The 21832-nt window shown below is 43.5% G+C and overlaps 1 protein-coding gene and 2 long non-coding RNA genes across 10 annotated transcripts in view; 1 reads left to right on the forward strand and 2 right to left on the reverse strand.

Moving 5' to 3' along the window:
• The first annotated feature begins 5059 nt into the window (after positions 1-5059).
• Positions 5060-8275, forward strand: LOC121065345. 3 transcript variants are annotated; one of them, XR_005817000.1, is made up of 2 exons: positions 5060-5551; positions 6932-8275. It is a non-coding gene; the product is annotated as an uncharacterized LOC121065345 (long non-coding RNA). The 3 variants fall into 3 exon arrangements; XR_005817001.1 differs by lacking the exon at positions 5060-5551 and adding an exon at positions 5558-5763; XR_005817002.1 differs by lacking the exon at positions 5060-5551 and adding an exon at positions 6746-6755.
• Positions 5575-6609, reverse strand: LOC121065346. Its single transcript, XR_005817003.1, has 2 exons — positions 6573-6609; positions 5575-6472 (listed from the first exon to the last, which is right to left on the reverse strand). It is a non-coding gene; the product is annotated as an uncharacterized LOC121065346 (long non-coding RNA).
• A 2710-nt stretch (positions 8276-10985) lies between the features above and the next one.
• Positions 10986-21832, reverse strand: part of XYLB (xylulokinase) — an 82813-nt gene continuing 71966 nt past the window's right edge. For 5 of the 6 annotated variants that reach the window (XM_040548125.1, XM_040548126.1, XM_040548123.1 and 2 more), the window contains 3 exons: positions 21476-21563; positions 19149-19243; positions 10986-11264 (listed from right to left, as the gene is read on the reverse strand). In XM_040548125.1, the coding sequence (XP_040404059.1) occupies positions 11181-11264; positions 19149-19243; positions 21476-21563 (267 nt within the window). In that variant the 3' untranslated portion in view covers positions 10986-11180. Of the gene's footprint in view, positions 11265-11297; positions 11475-19148; positions 19244-21475; positions 21564-21832 lie in introns of those variants that run through there. The other variant, XM_040548130.1, reaches the window with a different exon arrangement.

A 21832-nucleotide genomic window follows, 5' to 3' on the forward strand; every position in this document is an offset into this window, starting at 1 on the left:
GTGCATGTGGTTTGCTTGTGTGCCAGCACTGTCCTTTGGCTTGAACAGCTCTTCTCCTGCTCTTTACCCCCAGTCTGAAGGATTTATGCTGCGCGATGGTATTACCTCTCAGCTTCCACTTGGTAGGTTAAGCAAGCCAAGCTTTTAGTCTCCTCTGCTAGGACAGCATTTCTCTTCCCCTGATCAACACATCAGCCCTCTTCCTCACTTGTTCCAGTTTAAATTCTGTCTTGAACACAAGAGAATCGATTTGCAAATGCCTTCCCCGATGGGGTCCCACCAGTGCCTTGCACAAGGCAATGCTCCTACCTCAACTGGAAAGGCGCCCAGCTGAGCTCAAGGACAACACTTAACCTTCATGGCCAGTTCACACTCTATATTCTAGTCACCATGTGGAGAAAAAAAGAAAAAGAAAAAAGTATGTCGAAATCTTTCACTTCCTTTGTCACCGCTGAAGTCTGAGCTCCCAGTCCAACACAAGGCCCTGGAGACACCCCAACTCCATGGCCAGCCCCAAGTACACTGAAAGCAGTGGCTGTGGGGCATTCAGCCTTTTGGACAACAGCCTTGAGGTGCTACCCCATCACTGGGAGCTCTGATGCTACCTCTGCCTGGCGTGTTTAACCCCAATTCCCAGTTTTCAGGCTGGAGGAAATTCAGGGAGGGAGCCATGTCCATGTCCCCTGGGAGCCTGGAGCACTGTAGAGAAACACAGCAAGACGCATCAGGGCAGAGGAGGGGTCCCCTCCCCGAGCAATTCCCAAATCCCTCCCCCTCCAAACACAGCATTCTCACTCATCTGAGAAATTTAATTTACTTCTTCATTTAAAGACTCAGAGCGTAAATTACAAAATGCTGAACTTGGTATATAAAACACAGAACTTGATACAAATTACCTGGCCAGTCTCACCTCAGTGATTTCTCATCTAGACAATCTGGCTCGCCATCAGCACACGGGCATCCACCCCCTACTCCAAAATACTCATGCTCTGGACAATCCAACAGTGCCTGTCCCCTGAGTTGCAGCAATGTTTCTAGGCCAGGAAAGAAGAGAAAGAGTTTTTTGACGTTCCTCCTGGCCTGTACTGTGAGCACTTGTCCCAACGGTGGCTCTTCTTTTTTGCTATGGAAAGCCCATGAATGATAGGAGTGACTACTGACAGGCAGGGGAAGCTGTTAGCAACAGTTGTTTAACTATGAAGCATGCCAAAACTGCACACAGTACAGATCAAAGTCAAAAATCTACATTCACTGGGCAAACAGCAAAAGGAGACTTTGCAGAAAGGCATTTGGGAGAGTTTGCCACACTGCAAACACGGTGAAATAGAATCAAATAAAACACCACGGACATATCTTCTGAGCCAAGAGTCACTGTGCGAAAGAAAAATGCTTTCACGCCAAAGGAAGTCTTGAAATGCAGTTTATTTGCTTATTCATCCACATGAACTGACTAAATCATGTATTGGATTAGCTACATTCAATGCCTTCTTTCTCCCTCTGCTTAAGTAGGCATTTCTTCTAAGGGACAACAATGGCAGGCACCAGAATAATTAAGCTGAGAAATTGAAATTAGGGAAACGTATTGTTGCCTTTCAACAGTATCTTTCTTGATCAAAAGGGTCTTTTTGCAATAAGCAACTGTCCTCAGGTTGAGTCATTTAGGGCAGGAATCTAACAAAGAAACGTTATCGGGAGTGACAGGAGAATGTCCCGTCCTAGACTAACAACTTATGGCAGCAGTGCAAAGAGATGCTCTCAGGAGACATAAGCTGTGACATCAAAGTTGTGTGAGAATCCTTTGCTCCATATTTGTTTTCTCTAATGTGTTTTATTTTAAGATGAAAGTCCTCAGCTAAGAAGCAGCTCCGTTTCTGCCCTGTTTCTCTAAGCCCTTCTTTTATGCAACGTGGCTCAGGCTATTTTCAAGGAGAATGCCATCTTCCGACACACCGGTACTGGAACAGAGCTGAGGTTTCAGGAGGGTAGTGCATACATGTCAGTCAGAGAGTAAATATTGTCTCCCAACAGCAAGTTGAACAGACCTTTGTTTTCCTCTGTAATGCTTGTCTAAGTCTTAAGGGAGCTGTCTTTTACTGTACCAGAGTACTGAGCTTGCAGGCATAATACAAATGCCTGAAAGAGTCCAGCTTGAAGGGATAAACACGAGCAAGGGCATGCAACAAAAGGACAAAAAGCAGAAACGTAACAAAGCTCCCAGCCCACGTCCATTGGATATCTCCATGCAGGTGTACAAAGAGGGCTGCCTGAAGGGAGCTGGGGAGGTCAATCTCATGGATTTGACAGTAAAAACAGAGCAGTCCTGGAACAAGAAAACTTTCTCGCTGTACAACGGCAACTGGGGACAACTCTTGCCTCCAAAGCTGAGAGCAGCTTTCAATCAAGTCTTCAAGAGTTTTGACACAACCTGAAAAACTGGCTTTTTCTGCCCTTTCTCCACAAAACTGCCTTTCTACTCCCCCTGCCAGCGGAGAGGGAGGGCTCACTCACGAGACAATTCACCTGATCTCTTGTAGACATCAGCTGTAAGATAAGAAGAGCAGCAGTCAAGAACTCCTTTCCCTTGTCACCCTCTTCTTTGATTACAAAGAGAGCCCCTATCATAGGAGACAGATGTCTCCTATATCTGGTCAGACAAATCCCACTCCAAACATAACCAAAGACCTCTGTCTGATCAGATGCTAAGAGGGAAAGGACAACCAGAGAGATGCATCCCATAGGACTAAGACACAATTTACCCAATAAAAGCAGAGTTTGTAGCAGCATCTTAACAAAAAACATAGCACAAATTTCTGTCATCCAAAGGTCTCAGAGCAAGAAACGCTGCATGCATTTAATAATATCCCCAGTTGTTCTAAGGGATAGATTGAATTATTGAGAACTGAGGCAACCAAGATCATCTAATCTCATAAAACCAAGAGCAGAAAACCAAGTGAAGAGTGTTGGGTTGACTTTCAGCAGGAGACAAGCTCAGTCAGGAAAGTACCATGTAAGAGAAGTTCTTAGCATCCCTCAGAAGTGGAAACAGCGGTACAGGCAAACCGTGTACAAGAAAAGATCATATCTGCTGCTGAAGGAATGAGGAAAAAAAGGGTTGTGTGGAAAAAAAAGTCTAAAAATCTTATATTCTTGTAGTATAAGCTTTGATGACTGAAAGCTAAACCACGTGAAGAGGCTAACCAAAGAGATTTGACCTAGGCTGCAATCAAAGCACAGAGGGTGAGCAGGAGCTGTAGCTGCTCTGAATATCCATGCTGAAGATGTCATATTAGCACACTTCAGAGACATACTCAGAAAGAAGCTGGTTATCAAAAAAAATCATCCCAAATTCTTTTGCCTGGCACATCACATTGCAATTTTGACCTGCACCAAAGGAACAAAGGAATAAGATCCTTTGGTGCAGATATGATTTTATGCCCAATTCACGTGTGAATTGTACTAAAACTTCACTGTACTAAAAGTTCAAGTCATGCAGGATTAGGACTACAGTCACCTCTAGTGAAGCTTTGTAAGGAAACACTCATGGGACAGTGATCCCCTGCTATCGGAGGGAATATTCACCCAGCTGCTCATCATCCCTAGCCATATTTTTAACCATTTCCCAATTTCAACCCAATTTATCCAAGGGTTGAGATCTAAAATCCAAATCCTGAAGGTTACATGAAAAACATCAGCAGCTGAGGAAAAGAAAAAATCAGAACTAGCAGCTTTCAGGTAGAAAGCGGTTACAGCTTGGACATGTATTCATGACATGCACCAAAAGCAGAGAGTTTAGTTCTCTAAAACAACTATGCTTTTCTTCCCCACCCTCTAAGCTGCACACAGAAGTCTGGGGATGACAGCAAGAGAAATGCGGATAAAAGAAATTCTGCTTTGACTTTTTGCAGCTTTAGATACACTGTGCTGCTCTGTGATCTGTGGTGGTAGCCACGACTCCAAAGGAAAAGAAAGCTGAAAAACAAAAAGGTCCCACCGGGATCACACACGGCGCTACTCAGTTCAATTACTTATTAAAGCACCAATAGAGCGTGGACTTTTTCAGCACATCACTTATTCAATCAGAGCTCCAGCTCTCTCAGACCGATCCCTTAAGAAAACCCAAGCATCTTTCCCTGTTTGTTTCCAGTTGCATCACAAAAGACTTTAAAGACTCCAGGCTGCCAAGAAAAGTGTCTCTGGGTCACGGTACACCAAGAGCTTGTGGGCGAATCCTCTGCAGCTCTGACTGACTGACGAGGGCACAGGGCCATCGAGCTACGGAAGCTGCTCGGATTTTTCCATGTAACTCCACGACCCACCTGCAACCTAAAGGGGCTCTGCTCCTGCCAGGTGGGAGCCGCGGATCAGACAGCACCGAAAAACTTCCTTGTGGCTATCAAGTTTTTCTTTTGTGTTTTTTTTGTCCAGGAGGTGAGATCAATCTTCCATACAAGTTCCAGCAGATTAATCTGGACTGGGAATACCTCAGGAGGTCTTTAAACACAGAAGCTAGCCTTTGCTCTAGACCATGTGGGGATACCTTGTGGCTAACCTTGAAGAACAGCAAGGTCCCTTGTTGCTAACCTTGAAGGTCCCTTGAGATGGAGGGAGGGCATCAATCCACGAAATATGTTGAGGTAGAATACATTGCCTTTAGATTTGTGCTCACTAAGATGTTAATTAACTGGGTAACCTCTTTACTCCAGCCAGCCAGAACAACATGAGGTAGACAAGCTGGCAAAATGAAAAAAAAAAAAAAAAAACTTGATTTTTGAAACTACAGTGCAGAGTCTTCCATCACTGTGGGCTCCTTTACAGGCATGTGCACATGAGAGGAAGAAACCTGTGGTTCCTTGACAGGCTAATGTGCATTTCTAGGAAAGACAAAAAGAAAACAGTGGTAGAAGTCTTCACCAAGGGAAAATCGTGTTCGACCAAACTCATAGCCTTCTATGATGGCATTACCAGCTGGGTAGATGGGGTGAGAGCAGTGGATGTCATCTATCTTGAACAGCAAGGCTTTTGATACTGTCTCCCAGGACATCCTGCTACCACAGCTGAGAAAGTGTGGGATAGAGGAGTGGACAGTAAGGTAGGCTGGGAACTGGCTGACTGGCTGAGCTCAGAGGGTTTTATTGATCGGCAACGTCAGTGTGCCCTACACCATGCCTCTGCCACCTCGCTGGAGCAGTTTGTGTGTTCCTATCGTAAAAACCTGGCTCTTGGAGGGCCGGGGGGCAAGGCGAGGCAGAGCTGGAGGTGGTGTCAGGGAGGCCTCAGCTCTGGGAGGCCAGCACCGCCCTGCAGCCTCCTGGCGCCCACCGGGTGCCACAGCTCCATGCTGCCTAGCAACAAGCGCAAGCGGCCTCGCTATTGGCTGCACCCAGAGGCGCCAAGGCAGGCGGCCAATGCGGCGGCGCCTGACTGTGAGGGAGCAGTGGTGTCACAGGGCAGGGTGGGTGACATGGTGCTGGGTGTGCTGGGGATGCAGCACTCCAGTGATGGCAACGCACAGGCGAGGCGCGGCCGGTGGGCTGCTTGTGGCCCCTGAGGAGTGCTTCTGGGGGCAGCTTTTTGTTTTTCCTTCACTGTGTTTCCCTGAGGACGTCTTCACCATGCAGCTTTTGGGGTTCTCCACACCACGTTTCCCCCAAGGAGTGCTTCATCATTCTGCTTTTCATGTGTTTTTTTTTTTTTTTTTTTTTTTTACTGTGGCACTTGAGGAGTCATTTTTCGTGGAGCTTTTCGTGTTTTCTTCACCTTGTGGTCCCTGAGGAGTTCTTCATCGTGCAGCTTTTGGGGTTCTCTTCACTTTGGGACCCTGAGGAGTGCATCATCATGCAGCTTTTGGTGTTTTCATCACTGCGACCCTGAGGAGTTCTGCACTGTCCAGCTTTTGGTGTTCTCCTCACCATGGTTTCCCTGAGGAGAGCTTCATCATGCAGCTTTTGGTGATGTTTTCACCTTGTTGCCCCTGAAAAGTGCTTCATCTTCCAACATTTGGTGTGTTGTTTTTTTTCTCATCCAGGCCCTGAGGAGTGCTTCTGCATGCAGCTTTTGGTGTTTTTTCACTATGGCCCTGAGGAGTTCTTTATTGTGCAGCTTTTGGGGTTCTCTTCATGACATTTACCCTGAGGAGTTCTTCATCATGCAGCTTTGGGAATTTTCTTCACTGCAGCCCTGTGGAGTTCTGCATCGTCCAGGTTTTGGAGTTCTCTTTACCACGTTTACCCAAAGGAGTTCATCATGCAGCTTTTGGTGTTTTCTTCACTACAGCCCTGAGGAGTTCTTCATCGTGCAGCTTTTGGGGATTTTCCCCACACCACGTTTCCCCTGAAGAGGGCTTCATCACTTAGCTCTTCGTGTTTTCTTCACTATGGCACTTGAGGAGTAATTCTTCGTGAAGCTTTTTGGTTTTTCTTCTCCTTGTTGCCCTGAGGAGTGCTTCTGTGTGCAGCTTTTGGTGTTTTCTTCACTATGGCCCTGAGGAGTTCTTCATCATTGATCTTTTGGGGTTCTCTTCACTTCGGCCCCTTAGGTTTGCTTTGTTGAGCAGCGTTTGGCATTTTCTTCACTGCGGCCCTTGGGGAGTTCTGCATTGTCCAGCTTTTGGGTTTCTCTTCCCCACGTTGACCCTGAGTTCTTCATCGTGCAGCTTTTGGGGTTCTCTTCACTTTGGGACCCTGAGGAGTGCGTCATCATGCAGATTTTGGTGTTTTCTTCACTACGGCCCTGAGGAGTTCATCGTGCTGCTTTGGGTGTTTTCTTCTTTACGGCCCTGAGGAGTTCTGCACCGTCCAGCTTCTGGGGTTCTCCTCACCATGGTTTCCCTGAGGAAAGCTTCATCATGCAGCTTTTGGTGTTGTTTTCACCTTGTTGCCCCTGAGAAGTGCTTCACCTTCCAACATTTGGTGTTTTTTCTTTCTCGTTCCAGGCCCTGAGGAGTGCTTCTGTGTGCAGCTTTTGGTGTTTTCTTCATTGCGGCCCATGAGGAGTTCTTCATCATGCAACTTTTGGGGATCTCTTCACCACGTTTTCCCTGAGGAGAGCTTCATCGTCCAGCTTTTGGTGTTTCTTCACTGCAGCCTCTGAGGAATGCTTTGTTGGGCAGCTTTGGTGTTTTCTTCACTACGGCCCTGAGGAGTTCTTCATCGTTCACCTTATGGGGGTTTTCCCCACACCACGTTTCCCCTGAAGAGGGCTTCAGCATTCAGCTCTTCGTGTTTTCTTCACTATGGCACTTGAGGAGTAATTCTTCGTGGAGCTTTTTGTTTTTTCTTCTCCTTGTTGCCCTGAGGAGTGCTTCTGTGTGCAGCTTTTGGTGTTGTCTTCACTACGGCCCTGAGGAGTTCTTCATCATCGATCTTTTGGGGTTCTCTTCACTTCAGCCCCTTAGGTTTGCTTTGTCGAGCAGCGTTTGGTATTTTCTTCACTGCAGCCCTTGAGGAGTTCTACATTGTCCAGCTTTTGGGGTTCTCTTCACCACGTTGACCCTGAGGAGTGCTTCATCGTGCAGCTTTGGGTGTTTTCTTCACTGCGGCCCTGTGGAGTTCTGCATCTTCCAGGTTTTTGGGGTTTTTCCCAAACCACGTTTCCCCTGAAGAGGGCTTCATCATTCAGCTCTTTGTGTTTTCTTCACTATGGCACTTGAGGATTAATTCTTCGTGGAGCTTTTCGTCTTTTCTCCTTGTGGCCCCTGAGGAGTGCTTCTGCGTGCAGCTTTTGGTGTTTTCTTCACTATGGCCCTGAGGAGTTCTTCACCATTCAACTTTTGGGGTTCTCTTCACTTCGGCTACTGAGGAGTTCCTCATCGTGCAGCGTTTGGCATTTTCTTCACAGCGGCCCTGAGGAGTTCTGCACCATCCAGCTTTTGGGGTTCTCCTCACCATGGTTTCTCTGAGGAGAGCTTCATCATGCAGCTTTTGGTGTTGTTTTCACCTTGTTGCCCCTGACAAGTGCTTCATCTTTTAACTTTTGGTGTTTTTCTCTCATTCCAGGCCCTGAGGAGTTTTTCATCATGCAGCTATTTGTATTCTCTTCACTTTGGCCCTTGAGGACTTCTTCATCGTGCAGCTTTGGGTGTTTTCTTCACTGCGGCCCCTGAGGACTTCTTCACTGTGCAGCTTTGGGTGTTTTTTTCACTGTGGCCCTTTTTGGCATCTGCCATGTCTGCAGCCAGACCGACAGCTCAGCTGCATGAAGTGTGAAGAAGGACATTCTTCTGTTTGTTTTCAATCTGCCAACCGATCCTTTCATGTAGAGCTCTTTCTTTTTTGTACTAGGAGGTGTCATGTGTAATTCTTTCTTCTCCTCCTTTTCAGTCATGCTGCTATAAATCTCTTTCAAACCATTTATGAGTTCTCTTGCCTCATTCTGTTTCAAACCGTTTATGAGTTCTCTTGAACAGGCTGCCCAGGGAGGTTGTGGAGTCTCCTTCTCTGGAGATATTCAAGGGCCATCTGGACGCCTACCTGAGCAACCTGCTCTAGGGAACCTGCTTTGCCAGGGGGGCTGGACCCGATGATCTCTGGAGGTCCCTTCCAACCCCTACAATTCTGTGATTCCGTGAATTCTTACAGCTGCATCTTTTCAAAGGACTTTTCTAGGGGGAGATTTATTGAGTCTTATTCTATCTGACACTAGTCAGTGAACATGTGCAACTTTGGTGAGCTAGAAAAAGAGAAAAAAAAGAGGTTGTCTAAAATAAATTCTAAAAAAAGAGGTTGTCTAAAATAAGAATATAAATTCTTATACTCCAGACACTGTTCCTCAGTGGCCAGCCCTAATAAACCCATCACCACAGCAATACTATAATTCAGTGGTGCTCAGCTTCTGGTCTTTCAGAGTCTTGCATCCGAGTCTTTTCACAGAGACTCCTGCAGCAAGCACACAGTGCATCAGTTACCCTGAGGAAACCATTTTAATGCTGACACAGGACACATCAGAGAGCCCCAGCCCTGCCCAGCATGACTTACTGTGGCTGGGAATGGACATATGTGGCTGCAATACAGCCTTGAACACAGAGAAGAGCTCAGGCCCTGAAAGTAGCTAAACCACCTAAGCAATACCCCACTAACAGTACTGCTAATAATCTAGAGATGCTCTGACTACCAAAAAAAAACACGTCCTTGTGCCTAGTAGTACTGTGCTATGAGCTGGGAGACGTGAGCTTGCTTACTTTCTTCAGCTAAGCAAGGAACAGAATCTCTTATTTCACTGGCAAAGCCACAAAGCTGTACGAGGCATCAGTCTTCTCACTCTGGTAAGCCAGCTGAGCTACTCAAACTGTGAGCAAAACCAGACAAACCTAAAACACCTCAGAAACCCACCTCTATCAATTAGTAACCAGCTAATGATTAATGATAACAAACTAGTAGGCATCACTTAACTCGCATTAACAAATTCCTTGGTGCCTTTCCACAGTCTTTCTCAATGACAGAGCAACTGCTGAAGGAGGCTTGTAAGAAGTATTACATGTTTTAGCACTGTACCTTGGGACTCAGAATAATAAGCACATAAAAGAGATAAATGTGTATTTATAATGCCACCTTTTAAAGCAATTGCTTAAAAGAAACCTGCTTTAGAAACTCGGAAATGTAATTCTTGACCCTGCTGAGTAATCTTGCTAATATCAAGCGAAGTTACAATTATTCAGTTACGAACAAAAAAGGCAGTTCATACTCACAATGCTCATACTCATAGATAAAAGGGAGAGCAAAGGAGGAACATGCTCATTCCCCCTCCCCTCACGAGGTGAGTCATTGCAAAGGGTTCCCACTCCCACCACAGAGATGCGGCAGGGACAAGGTGAGTGCTCCTACCCCACTGTAAGGTGAAGAACACAAATCTGAGTCACCCATCTCCAGCAAATACTCAATAAAGAGATCTTCTCCTCCCTACAATTCCCTGCCTTGCTCCCTAGGCACTTTACAACTTCTGCAAGAACAGAAGAAAGACTTCAGTCATTTACATTAAAACAAGCCTACTTTATTCCCAGAAGAAATTTTATCCTAAGGGAAAAATATTGGCACTGTACAATGGTGCAATAAAGTGTTCCCACTTGCAGAGGGTGATTTAGGATGTTCACTCGAATTCTGTGACTTCCACGCATCTCTGTAGAAAGATCTGTATTTTCTCTGAGATTTTCCTCAGCTAGCATCTACTTAATCTGGACTGAAACATTTGAAGTGGAAGAGTAGCATCAGAGAAAGACAGCTCAGCATTCTGCTCAGCACTTCCAAGAAAGAAAAATGGCATACTGGTGGTATTAAAAAAAAAAATAAATAAGTGACTTTCCTGCACTGTTTCTTCAACACACACTCAGCATGAAACAAAGAACATGGCCATGACACCTGAAGGAGGAAAGGAAAACAGCATAACTGCAAACAGTTATGCAGATGAAACTGACTCTTTATGAAACAGAAAGAAAGCATCTAAATCTTTTCACATCCGACCCTTATTTTCATCTTTTCAAAACTATTGTCAGATAAAACTTTGTGCAGCTATGTGGGCATCACACAGGGCAAATTCAATGTGTCTACAAATGCCTCTGCGATTTCCAATTTCTAAAACCCAGTCACATCATGTTCCATCACACAGCAGACTTTCCATAGTGTCAGGTAACAAAAATTCCCCTTTTCTGAGGATCCCAGGGAGCGGTCAAAAGCTTTAATCAGCCTTCACAGAACACATCCCCTACGTACTGAAGAAAAACGGGAAGAAGTATGCTTCAGCTTTCTGTTGGTATTATGTGGGCAAAGATGTAAACATAGATAAATTATGCAGGTGGAAGAGGTTGTGGAATTTAGATACTGTACTAGATGGGTACGTAGAGAGTCTAGCACACTGAACACATGGAATCAAAGCTGATGGAGATGGGTGGAGTGATTCGTATACACAATGGACGTGACTTGGTCAGCCAGCTATTCCAAAACAGCAAACACCATCTGAAAAGCACTCAAGAAAAACTGAAGTCACACACACAGAACAATAAGATTTTTTTTTAATTAGGGTTTCGATCACAATGTAACCTTTTCCATCAACACACTCCAACTCAGCCACTTAAAAATTATTCATCTACAATGAGGAAAAAATGATTTAAACAACTCCAGTAAATTCTGAGCAAATCTCTTTTGATCTCCTTGGGAGTCCACTGCAGCCAACGTATAAATTTTGTTTGCTTATTATTTTGCAGGACAAGAAGAGGTTGGGTTGTAGATCACCTTCTGCTCAAGCTCTGCATATCTTTTCAGAAGTGGACGATAGAGCTAAAAAAGAAAAAGAAACAAATATGTCTAATTTGAAAAATCAGATTTTTAAATCACACTGCAGTTAAAAATATCTTCAGACCTGAGAAATGTAGCATCTTCATAGGCACCTGAAGGTTTCAAGTTTTTTTCCCCCAATGTACCAAAGAAAACGCTGCAGCATCTTCCTTCTTCAAATGTCACCGTCCCTTTTACCATCTCCTTTATAGCCTAATTTTATGACACATGCAGGTTGTTCTTATTGTGATTGCGTTCTTGCTATAAGCAGAAGTCATTGATTCCAGAGGAAGCAGCTCTGATAAAGTCACCTCTCCGAGCCTGGTGTGCCCCCCCAGTTATAGCTGTCCTGACCACCCAGGCAGAACTCTGTCCTTGCCTCCCTCCCTCGGGACGGATCGCTGCCTCTGTCCCCTCCTCCTCTGCCTTGCTAATAGGCACGCCGCCACCCCCTAGCACACTGAAATACCACTGCAAAAAGGTCCTCCCTGGCCAATGTGCTGACTGGGGCTTTCTAAAGTACACTTCCCACTCCCTCTCCCATCCCTCTTGTACTCTCTTATCTCCTTTAGCTTCTCCTCTCCCTCACGCCTTCCAACACCACAGTCCTCCCCATCTACAATGTGCTCATGGCCTGGCTCCTTGCCCTGCAATCCCAGGGCACAAACGAAGACCCAGCTCCTTTCCACAACCACACCGAGCATACGAGTAGCTTTCTCCTATTTCTTTAGCTGGAATCCACCAGGAACTTTTAGATCCAGAATTGTTCCATCTATGAAAAGTACAATCAAGAATCAAACATTCAAAACCCCACACTGAATCATGTCTTGGGCTTTTGGATATGGGCAAGATCCATGCTGGGATTTGCTTCACTCATCTCCCCCCCTTTTTTTTTCCCTTTTTTTTTTTTTCTTTCTTCTGTTTCAAATTCATCACAGGACATATCTTAGAAGATGAGCTGCTTGTACATGACCAGGTTACATAGCAGAAATCCCAAATAAAGCCTAGCCCTACTGTAGGCTCCAACCTAAAACTATGATGCTTCCAGATCTGCTAAATAAACCGCTTCATTATCTCCTATGTCTAGTTTTAACTGTCTAATAAAAATGTAATTTGACATGCCACGCCAGGACAGCTTCCCTCATTCACTGGCCTTAGCATAAAGAAGGGACAGCCAGGAGCCGGTGTAGGGTCTGGTACAAGCTCGAGCAGTCCTTAGGAGGATGCCATAAGGTCATATCCCTGCTGCACTGAATCCTATGGGCCGTCAGTCTAGTCTACAAGCCCTCTGCACTGATGCTATACATAATCAGGACAGTCTCGCTCCTGGCTCCGGGATCAGAGAGGTTACAGAGCCACAATGAATCATACCCAGTAAACTGAATTACTGCTCTCATCAATAAGTGAGATCCAGCATTTAAGGGCATGTTATCCTCTTCCACATAAGAGCCACAACCAACAACTGTATGTGCATGAAAAATTCAGGAGGGAGATGTTTTGAGTGCAAACTGTGAGGCTGTAGGAGAAGACAGTGCTGTTCTTGCAGAGTTTTGTTCACAGTCCTGCACTGGCCTCAGTATCTGCACCAGTCATTTTCTCAGATGAAAGAAAAGAAACATGAAGTGTTTGCAGAATTTTCTCATCTAAGAAATAAAGAACTGGAGTGTTTTGTTCTTGTGAGCCAGTTATATAATGCAGTTCTTGCTTCCCTCTTCCTAAAGGGTTGTGTCAGTCTGCTGAGTGAAACCTGGAGGCACTGCTTCAGTCCCACTTCCACCTTCCTCTAGGGCAGGTGAGAGAGACCTAATAGACACGTTCTGCAGCAGGAGCCTGTTTTGATCAACTTCTCCCTTTCACCAACATGATGTCGCAGCAGGTAAAGTACATTTCTTCAACAGATGAAGTACATCACGGGGAAGAAGAGAAGAAGCACATACAGCAAGGAAGCAAGCACTGTTCTCTAGCCATGACCTCCATCTCACAGTGATTACACCAGAGTCTTACAATGCCTTAAATTTAAGATTAAAATAGATTAAATTTAGATTAAAATAGAGAAATCTACTCCCTCTTTCCTGTGCAACAGGCTAACTCAGTGGCCTCGGGCAAGTCATTTAACATGCACGTGCGCCAGCTCCTCTTCTCTACAGGACAGTGATGTTGAGGCCCGTGGAGGTTTATGCAGATTACGGAGTTAGCAAATAAAACCAATACTATTATTAAATGCCACATGACTCAGGATGCCGTTTTTAACTGACTACACGGGGACCTTCGGTGTTCATTGAAGTACATACACATATTCTTTTCATGTTCCCGAATAATATTGTTGCTCCCATTTCTGCTAAATGTGCACATCACAGTAAACAAAATATTGAGCAGGCAACTACAGCTATACCAGGAATATCAGCATACCAGACAAAACCAGCTCTTTTATTCACTGAAGCATTTATAGTCAAGCTTCGCTATTTCTTACTTTGCTGTTCTATAAATTTGGAAAACCCTCGGTGTTTCTCAACAAGGTTTCAGCACCACAGAGATGCATTGGCAAGTATGCTCAGCTGCTAAGAAAGGAGGCTCCTTATTACTTACCCAGCAGTGCTTTTACAAAATATACAACCGCACATTCACTGGAAGGCTGGGAAGCATTATTGTTAATACATCACTCTAAATTAAAATGTGTCAAAATAAATGAACAACCACGTTTACTGATAACAGTTCCTTTTCCTGTTTATTGGACTTAAGCACTTAGCCTGCTAATTGACAAAATTCAGGCATTGGCAATAACCTTCCCAGCCATTAGTGTAAATGAATGTTGCATTGTGTACCACCTGAAAAAATGCAAACAACAACTAAATTCAAGACCATTTCTTGTACTCTATTTATTTTCAATTGGGGTTAGAGGAACAAAAAAAAAAAAAAGAAAAAAACAGCAGCACAGTTCAAAGGGCTAACACAAAGTTTTAAATTCCTCTTCATTAGAGAATTTGGCTGCAATACCTCGTGGCTGGTAAGGGCAGCAGTGCTTCAAGCTTTTCATAAGCTGTGCTTTTCATGCCAACCTTACAGCAGATGAAGTTTGGGGCCGAAGCAGCACTGCTCCCATGAAGTACACGCAAGAAATGCCAAAGCATCAGCTGAGAACCTGGCCTGACCACGCAGCCAGCTACATTTGTGAAAGATGCATCTCCACATCTGCCACGACTGAACTGCCTCTGCGAAACCTCAGGCAACTCCTCCTAAGCGATTCCAGGACCCTTTTTCCTGAGGCAATTATATAGATTTATTTTTCTCATTGAGGTCCAAAGGGAATAAAGAACTCTCAATGATGCATAAAAACTCAAGTACATAAATTCCCTCTCTGTCATAGCTTCAAACCTAATATATCAGAGCATGATATTTAACAAAAGTAATTACATGTATCACAACATGAACCTTATTATTGTCCATAATTTAATTGTCCTTGCTATATTATGGCCTTTTCTCCTGCTTATCTCTATAGCCTACTCTGCAACATTAGCAATACTCCGATGGCTTCATTTACAAACCCTAAACTTCACTCCTGGGACAACTTGGCCACACTCCGACAATCCCACAAATAAATAAGAAAATGGTAATGATACATATTACATTGTATAACAGAGGAAAAACTTGACCTGCCTTTCCTGGAAAATATGTTCAAATAAATGTACCTTGCTCTCTAGTCCAAATCAAGTATGTCATCCTCGTATTTTATCTCACCATAGTACTAGCCTATAAACTTAATACGGCTGTTAATATTTCCTCATGCAACGTCTAGAAAAATGGGACTTTGTCCCTCTACAAGCAAAACCAGCTACAAATTATTACAAGTGACAATCCTCACGGATCCTTCTGTCTCCGGCAATGCTGTGTTAGCCAATGATTGGAGCAATTCAAAATTTACAAATTATAAAGATGATGCTGATGATTATCTAATTTTAATCTACCCAAGAACATTTAATCTACCCTGAATAGATTAAAATCAATCAGTCCCTTGCAAACACTTGCTACTTTTGATAGGTTCCTTTTTTTTCTTTAAACCACGTTCAAATTACTTCAGCATCAGAGAATTGCTTAAAAAAATCAAGAGAGACAGATATTTTATTTTTAAAATCATGGCAGTTGTTCACCTTTTTTAACACAGAACGAATATGCTTAAAGCAGAATGGATATGACAGTGTCTAGAAATACCCCGAAGACGACTCCAAGGAACCACACCCCAGTCTCTTTATCTACTTCATATATTCATTCTATAAGCATATCTGAATCAGTTTAACAGGTTAAAAAATTTACTGGCTTCACAAATCACTTTAATCAAACTTCCATCGATACCTATTATCATATTTCCATAGCTGTATTATTATTACCTACTTTGCACTAAATTACCAACCTACACCAATCCTGGAAAATAACCATCCCCCTCCAAAATCTAACTCAACAAAAAATATCGTTATTTCAAATCAATAAATAGGTCATTATAACTTTCCTGGGTAACAGGGTCACTTCCATAAATACACATGCTTACAAGGCAGTTCACCAAAGTCAAGAAAACCTGTTAGGTCCACATTTTCCCACATTTTTCCTCCTTGAATTTTTGTAAAATAATACATCTCAGTACAGTCGATAATGCAATCAAAAAATACATATCCAGAGGTAGTGAACTGCACCATGCCTTCCCCCTACAAAGCCCTACACAGTATTACAATAAATCTGATGCTATGTCATAGGGACATGGTTTGTATAAACACAAGCAATCAACTCCAGATAACCATGTTCCCCTCTCATGCTTTTTTGTTAATTAACCAACAAGCTAAACAACTCCATTTGAATAGATTACCGAAATAGAGCTGAATTCTAATGCCATAATAATGCATTCTTTTGGTCTTTTAATATATATTTATTGCTCTAGAATCTCCTGGTTATTTCTGTCGTGCTTAGTGGGTTCTGATTAATCTTTTTCCTTGGGGGATGAGACAGCTCCAAAGACGTGAGATGACTAATTTTTGTTGTTCTGAAAATAGGGAAGGAAATTCATCAGGTTAACCCACAGATAGCTGACTTCAGCTAGCCTGGTTGAGTCATGACCAAGGATTATTGGCACAGTGATTACCACCAGAATTCTTTATGACCTGTTTGGGTATCTACAGAATTATAAATAAGCTCAAGGTGGTGAGCCCCCACACTCTACAAATATTCTGTGAAATCGTGTTCAGCTAAGAGGCTTAGGGTCAGCCACAAAGAGGAATTTATCCTCTTTGGAATAGTCTTTTCCACAGGAAAAAGTGACATTTTTGCCAGACAAGTTGCAACTTATGGGACCTCGGTTTCCACTACTATCTCACCACACATCACAAGCTCTCTACGTCTCATCTCGTGACTTTATTTTACCTGCTCATCAGCTTAACTGAACTGGAAGAATTGTTTTGTGTGTCCTGCCCCTCCCTTCAAAAGAAATCACTTTCATTATTACAAACAATCCTTTGGCAATCAAAGAAACACTTTTTGCGTTTTTGGTTCCTGAAAAGTCCTACTGCATGGATAAGCCTTGGCACCAAAGAAGCAGCCACATCAAACTGTCGCATTTGACCTCTGTCTATAGGAGGTTTTCCTCCTTCCAAGGATGTAGCACATGTTGCCTCCAACCTCCACCAGGAAGAAAGGACAAAAACCAGACCAGATTGCTGTGTTATGACTGTTTTTTCTCCGCACTGATTTAACTGTAGCTGTCCAGAAAATGTAGGGAAGTGGTCCAGGCAATTTCACATTGGTTAGCCAGACTCTTTCAGAAGAGCTCCTCAGCGAGACAGAACCTAACCTCAGGATGACTTTGAAGTTTATAAAAAGAACCGTCATTTAAGTGAAAGCCTCTAAACTCAACAGAATTAAATCGGAGGGACAGGGAGATGCAGCTCTGTAAGAAACAGAATCAAACTGACTCATCACATTATGAATTTTTACTGCACTGTTCATGCTAACACACTATTACTGACAGGCCCTCTGGCTTTCTGCAGTTTCACAGCCATGAAACTAGCCAGGGAATCCACCATCAACTGTAAAATTGTAAGACAGGAAGGAAAAAAATGGTGTGGAATACGTAATTGCAAGAAGCTACTTTTAATGGAAGGAAGCTGGCAAGCAAAGCTAAAGCAGAGGCATGGTTATTCCTTTGCATGCTGTTTGGTCACTACCTTCTCTATCATTCACTCGTATCCATTGGGGCAATAATTCACTGCTGTACATCATTTAAAACCAATAAAAAGATGTGCTATGAGAGCCAGGTTTAACCAAGTGGAAAAGGAGAAGAAAAGTATCGAGAGGGAGATAATTAACTCTTTTAGCTTCCAGGCCATTTTATGCAGACAGTAAAATAGAAAGAGGTAAATGAATTCCCCACTGATCCTTCCAGCTAGGTTAGCCTGGCCCCTGCAGGGGCACAAGGTGCTTGCTGCTCTTGCAAGGCCTCTGTGAGTGACAGCTGTATTCCCTGCCCTTGAGCTTTCTAGCTGAAGCAGCACTGGGGGGTCAAAAGCAGGTCTCTGAGCACTCTCCACCTCCACCAAAGGCAGCCTGTCAGCTTTTCAGCAGAGAGCGTTTTGGGGGGAAACAAGGCAGCAACAGGAGGCTGAACCAGACACCAGGGAGCTGCTCCCGAAGCCCCTGCAGGAGCCTTCAGCTGCAACACATGCGGCACAGGCCACTGCTGTTAATTATTTTATCTTTCAAAATGAGGGGGGAAGGTCGAGTAAATGAGATCAGATCAATCAAGTTTAAATTATTCAATGTCTTAATATTTCTGAAGGGGACTTCTATTCGATTACTGAGCTCCTTCATCTCAGTTAATAATTAAATAATATGCTGGCAGGCACAATGCAGCATGATCATTTCTATTATTACTCATGATGATATCTGGTGCTCCACTACACATGTAGCTGGGAGTTAGTACCTTTGGCAGATCATTAATTTCCCAGTTTAAATAAAAGCTTTAAAACCTTGTTGCCTGTAGTTAGGGCACAGCCAAATCTCATAAATGAAGAGTGTAAGGCTGTCTTGATTTAAAAAGTTTCTACACAGCTGAAGATGGAGGTAGACTTACTCTTTCTAATTTAAACTTGAATTCTCTAGGAATCTTGCTATATCCTACTGTTAATTTACTATCTGGCTTTGTATTTCAGAAGCTGTTGTAAACTAAGGCCTTTGGCACTCAGTAGTGAGAGGTACGGGGTTGCACTGGAGGGCCCGAGACTGCAATTCCTTCCTTGGCAGGGATATGGGCAAGAACTGTGCTGTTAGCAACAGTGACTGTTTTGCTTTATCTCTGAAGCACAAGCTTCACCTTCAGATATGCTGAAATTCACAGGGTGGGCAAGGTCCCAAGAAGACCTGTGACTACTGAATCCTCCCGGCTAGCACGCTATTAGCTGTTCCAACTTCAAGCGACAAGCGAAGACACAGAATTGCTGTCCTCTCTTTCAGACTGGAAGGATTTTTCTGATGTTTTCCACCACCATGCTTTTTTCAATGCTGCTTGCTGCAAGCAAGTAAAGACTGTTTTGTCAATTATTATCCATTACAACCTGACCTGTATCTAAAGTCTACCTATTTTATAACTTTTTCTGTCCCTTAAGGAGCAGATTCTGCTCCCTGATCGCACCCAGTTAGGAAAACACATCTCAGACCTGGATGGAGCGATCACGCAGATTACTACATCGTTACAACACTAGGCATCTCCCAGAATGAAATCAATCTTTACAATAAGAACTGTGCAAAAAAATAATTCTTAAATTAATCTATTGTATTAGAAAAAAATTAGTTAACGACATTTTGAAGCAGACAGGAAATGAAAAGGAAAATGACATTTCCAAGCTTGCTCACCTCCTCAGCCCCGGTGGTTGGTGTAACAGCCAATCTAGGCTCCGGTGCTAATTTCACAACATCAGCCAAGGACACATTTGTCTCAGCTACAAGTCCTGCAATGAGAATCACAATCCTGATCAATGCAAAAAGCAAGATGAGGGATGTGCCTTGACTCCCTGGCAAATTAATACTTTATATTGATCTTCCCTGTTCAGGTCAGCATTCAGGATTGAAGGATAAATGGCGAAAGATCTTACATTCCAATGCAGTGGGAAGTAGGGACTCTGTGATTGAGGTTTTTGCCAATCACTCAATTCGTACCCTGGAGAATAGGCAGGCAGCAGAAACACTACTCAACAATATCAGTAATTATTTATGGTTACAACAATACAGTAAGCAGCAGTGGAAGTATGTGGAAGCAAGGGATTTAAGGACAAAATGTGATCCAAAAAAAGGAAGTGAAAACAGCGTCAAGAAAACCAGCTACAAGTCATTAAATATATTGATATATAACAAAGCAGAATAATAGCGGGGTCCCTCTACCATAGCATTTGGCTTTGCAAGTGAATCACAGCATTTCAGGAGTTCCTTGTTGTACCTGCTAAGAAACCCCGGCTAACTGGAAAACCGTGCTTGCAGATGTACACTGTAATGTTATTAAGGAGCCCCTGTCATCAATATTTCATTTATATTAACTAGTCTTTGCTTTTACCCAATTCCTCTGCCTGGCCAACAGTGAGTCAGCTGAAGGCATCAATCAAAAATGCCATTTAGAAGCACACACAGCATGCCCCGGGGGCTTGGCTGGCAGAGTACCTGAGCGAAGGAGTCCCTCTGTCAGCATGGCATCCAAAATCTTCCCTCAAACGCTCTGTCAACCAAGCCCCAAGATTTCACATGCCAACTGGCAGAGGGAATTTACATCTTCCATACACATGAAATAACTGCAGAAACTTTAACGACAGCTCTGCAGCTCACTTGTATTCATGGACAAGGAGTTTGCCTGTGGCATTACAAATGGGAAAGATTCTGGTGGCTTCTGAAGCAGTAGGCAAATTTTGAGTAAAGAGTCTGGAGATTTGGCCCCCAAAGTGCAAAAAGGAACCCATTATGGCCTCGAACATACCGATAACCTAACAGTAGTGTTTTCACAGTCCTGCCATACTTTGCCTGACAGAACCCTTGTGTCTTTTCTGGAAATAAAGCGGAGAGCATGCTGTTTGTGTTAAACACATTGACTCAAGCTTTTGGCTGTGCTGCTTTCAGATGCACGAGAGCATGTAGTCTTCAGATGTTCTAATGTGACAGCAGAATTGGCTTCTAAAATTAAAACTTGGCTGATTTTTCCTGATGGCTGATGTTATCTTTTCCATGCTTGCTGCAATGCCATGGATTTTGTATGAACCTGTGCAGAGTCTATCCATTTCTTAAGGGCCAAATCCTAAAGCTTCTTAGCAGAAATACTGAGGCTAAACTGAGTTGGCCTAAACAAGGACTTTACAATTTGATCCACGTTCCTCAACTTGTTTAGCACTAAGGTATTAGAAACTTTTAAAAACACTTTAATAAAATGTCCTGTCTGGGACTGAACTCTTAAACGGCTGAGGGCCTACCCTGAACATACATCTACATGCATTAATAAATACAAGTTCATTAACCCTTCAAATTTGGGACTTGGACCACTGTGGTACAGTGAGTGATGTAGTACAACGAACAATATGACTGCATAACCTAACATATCCCAAGATTTATTCTTTTACAAGACAAAGTGCACACAGTTGAGCATGAAGCCCAGTATGCCTTGTATATCCTGCGTCTTGACGTTTAAAAGCTGGAAGATATATATAGGTTTAATAACATTTACTCAGCTAGCAGTATTACTAGTCCTGTCGTCCCTGCCCTCTTGGATCTTATTTGCTAGGATTGATCCTTTGTTTGGTTTGTCCATTTCAGCAGCCCAGTTTACAGCCTGGTCCACGATCCATCGCTGCAGGAGACACTGACATCTTCAGATTGCTGTATTCTTCTTTGGAAAAGACACACGGAGATCGTAACTTAACGCATTAAGCTCCTAGACCCTACCCTGCCGATCTCAGCAATTTCCAGGCCCTATTCCCCTGGTTGAGGAGCAGCCTTGAATCAGAGTTGAATTATAATGTAAATGCTATTCTTGGGCCTGATCCAAGTGTATTAAACCAAAAAAAAATACCCTTTGACCTCAGTGACCTTCCAGTCAGATCCACACAGCTTTATTCTCCCCTTATTTTCAGTAATGTTAATCCCAAGTATTAACCAGCTGAAATTAAATGCCCAGACTGCTCAGAAGTATCTCCTTACAGTCTTACCGTGAATTGCTCTGTAAGCACTTCCCAAACAAGCAGAGTTGGCGGTATCAATAGTGTACACCGGTGCGTTGAACACATCAGACAGGACCTGAGAAGTATCAAAGCTTCAGTTATGCATGCCCGTGAAAGACAAAAGATAAGCAACCCCCTATCACTGCATAGGAAAACAAATGACTACTGTACACTCCAGCCAAGCATTTGGGTACCCATGGAAAGAGGCACCACAAGCAACGAATCCTGAACTTGTCGCACAATGGGGTACTGGTAAATCTGACCTAGAGATGTAACTGCAGCCAGGAAATTGAGCCCCATTTCTCTCCAGATCTCATTACTGCAAGTTTAGAGGACTCTAAATTC

This window comes from Cygnus olor, chromosome 2 (genome assembly GCF_009769625.2).
Source record: "Cygnus olor isolate bCygOlo1 chromosome 2, bCygOlo1.pri.v2, whole genome shotgun sequence".
Lineage (NCBI taxonomy): Eukaryota > Metazoa > Chordata > Aves > Anseriformes > Anatidae > Cygnus > Cygnus olor.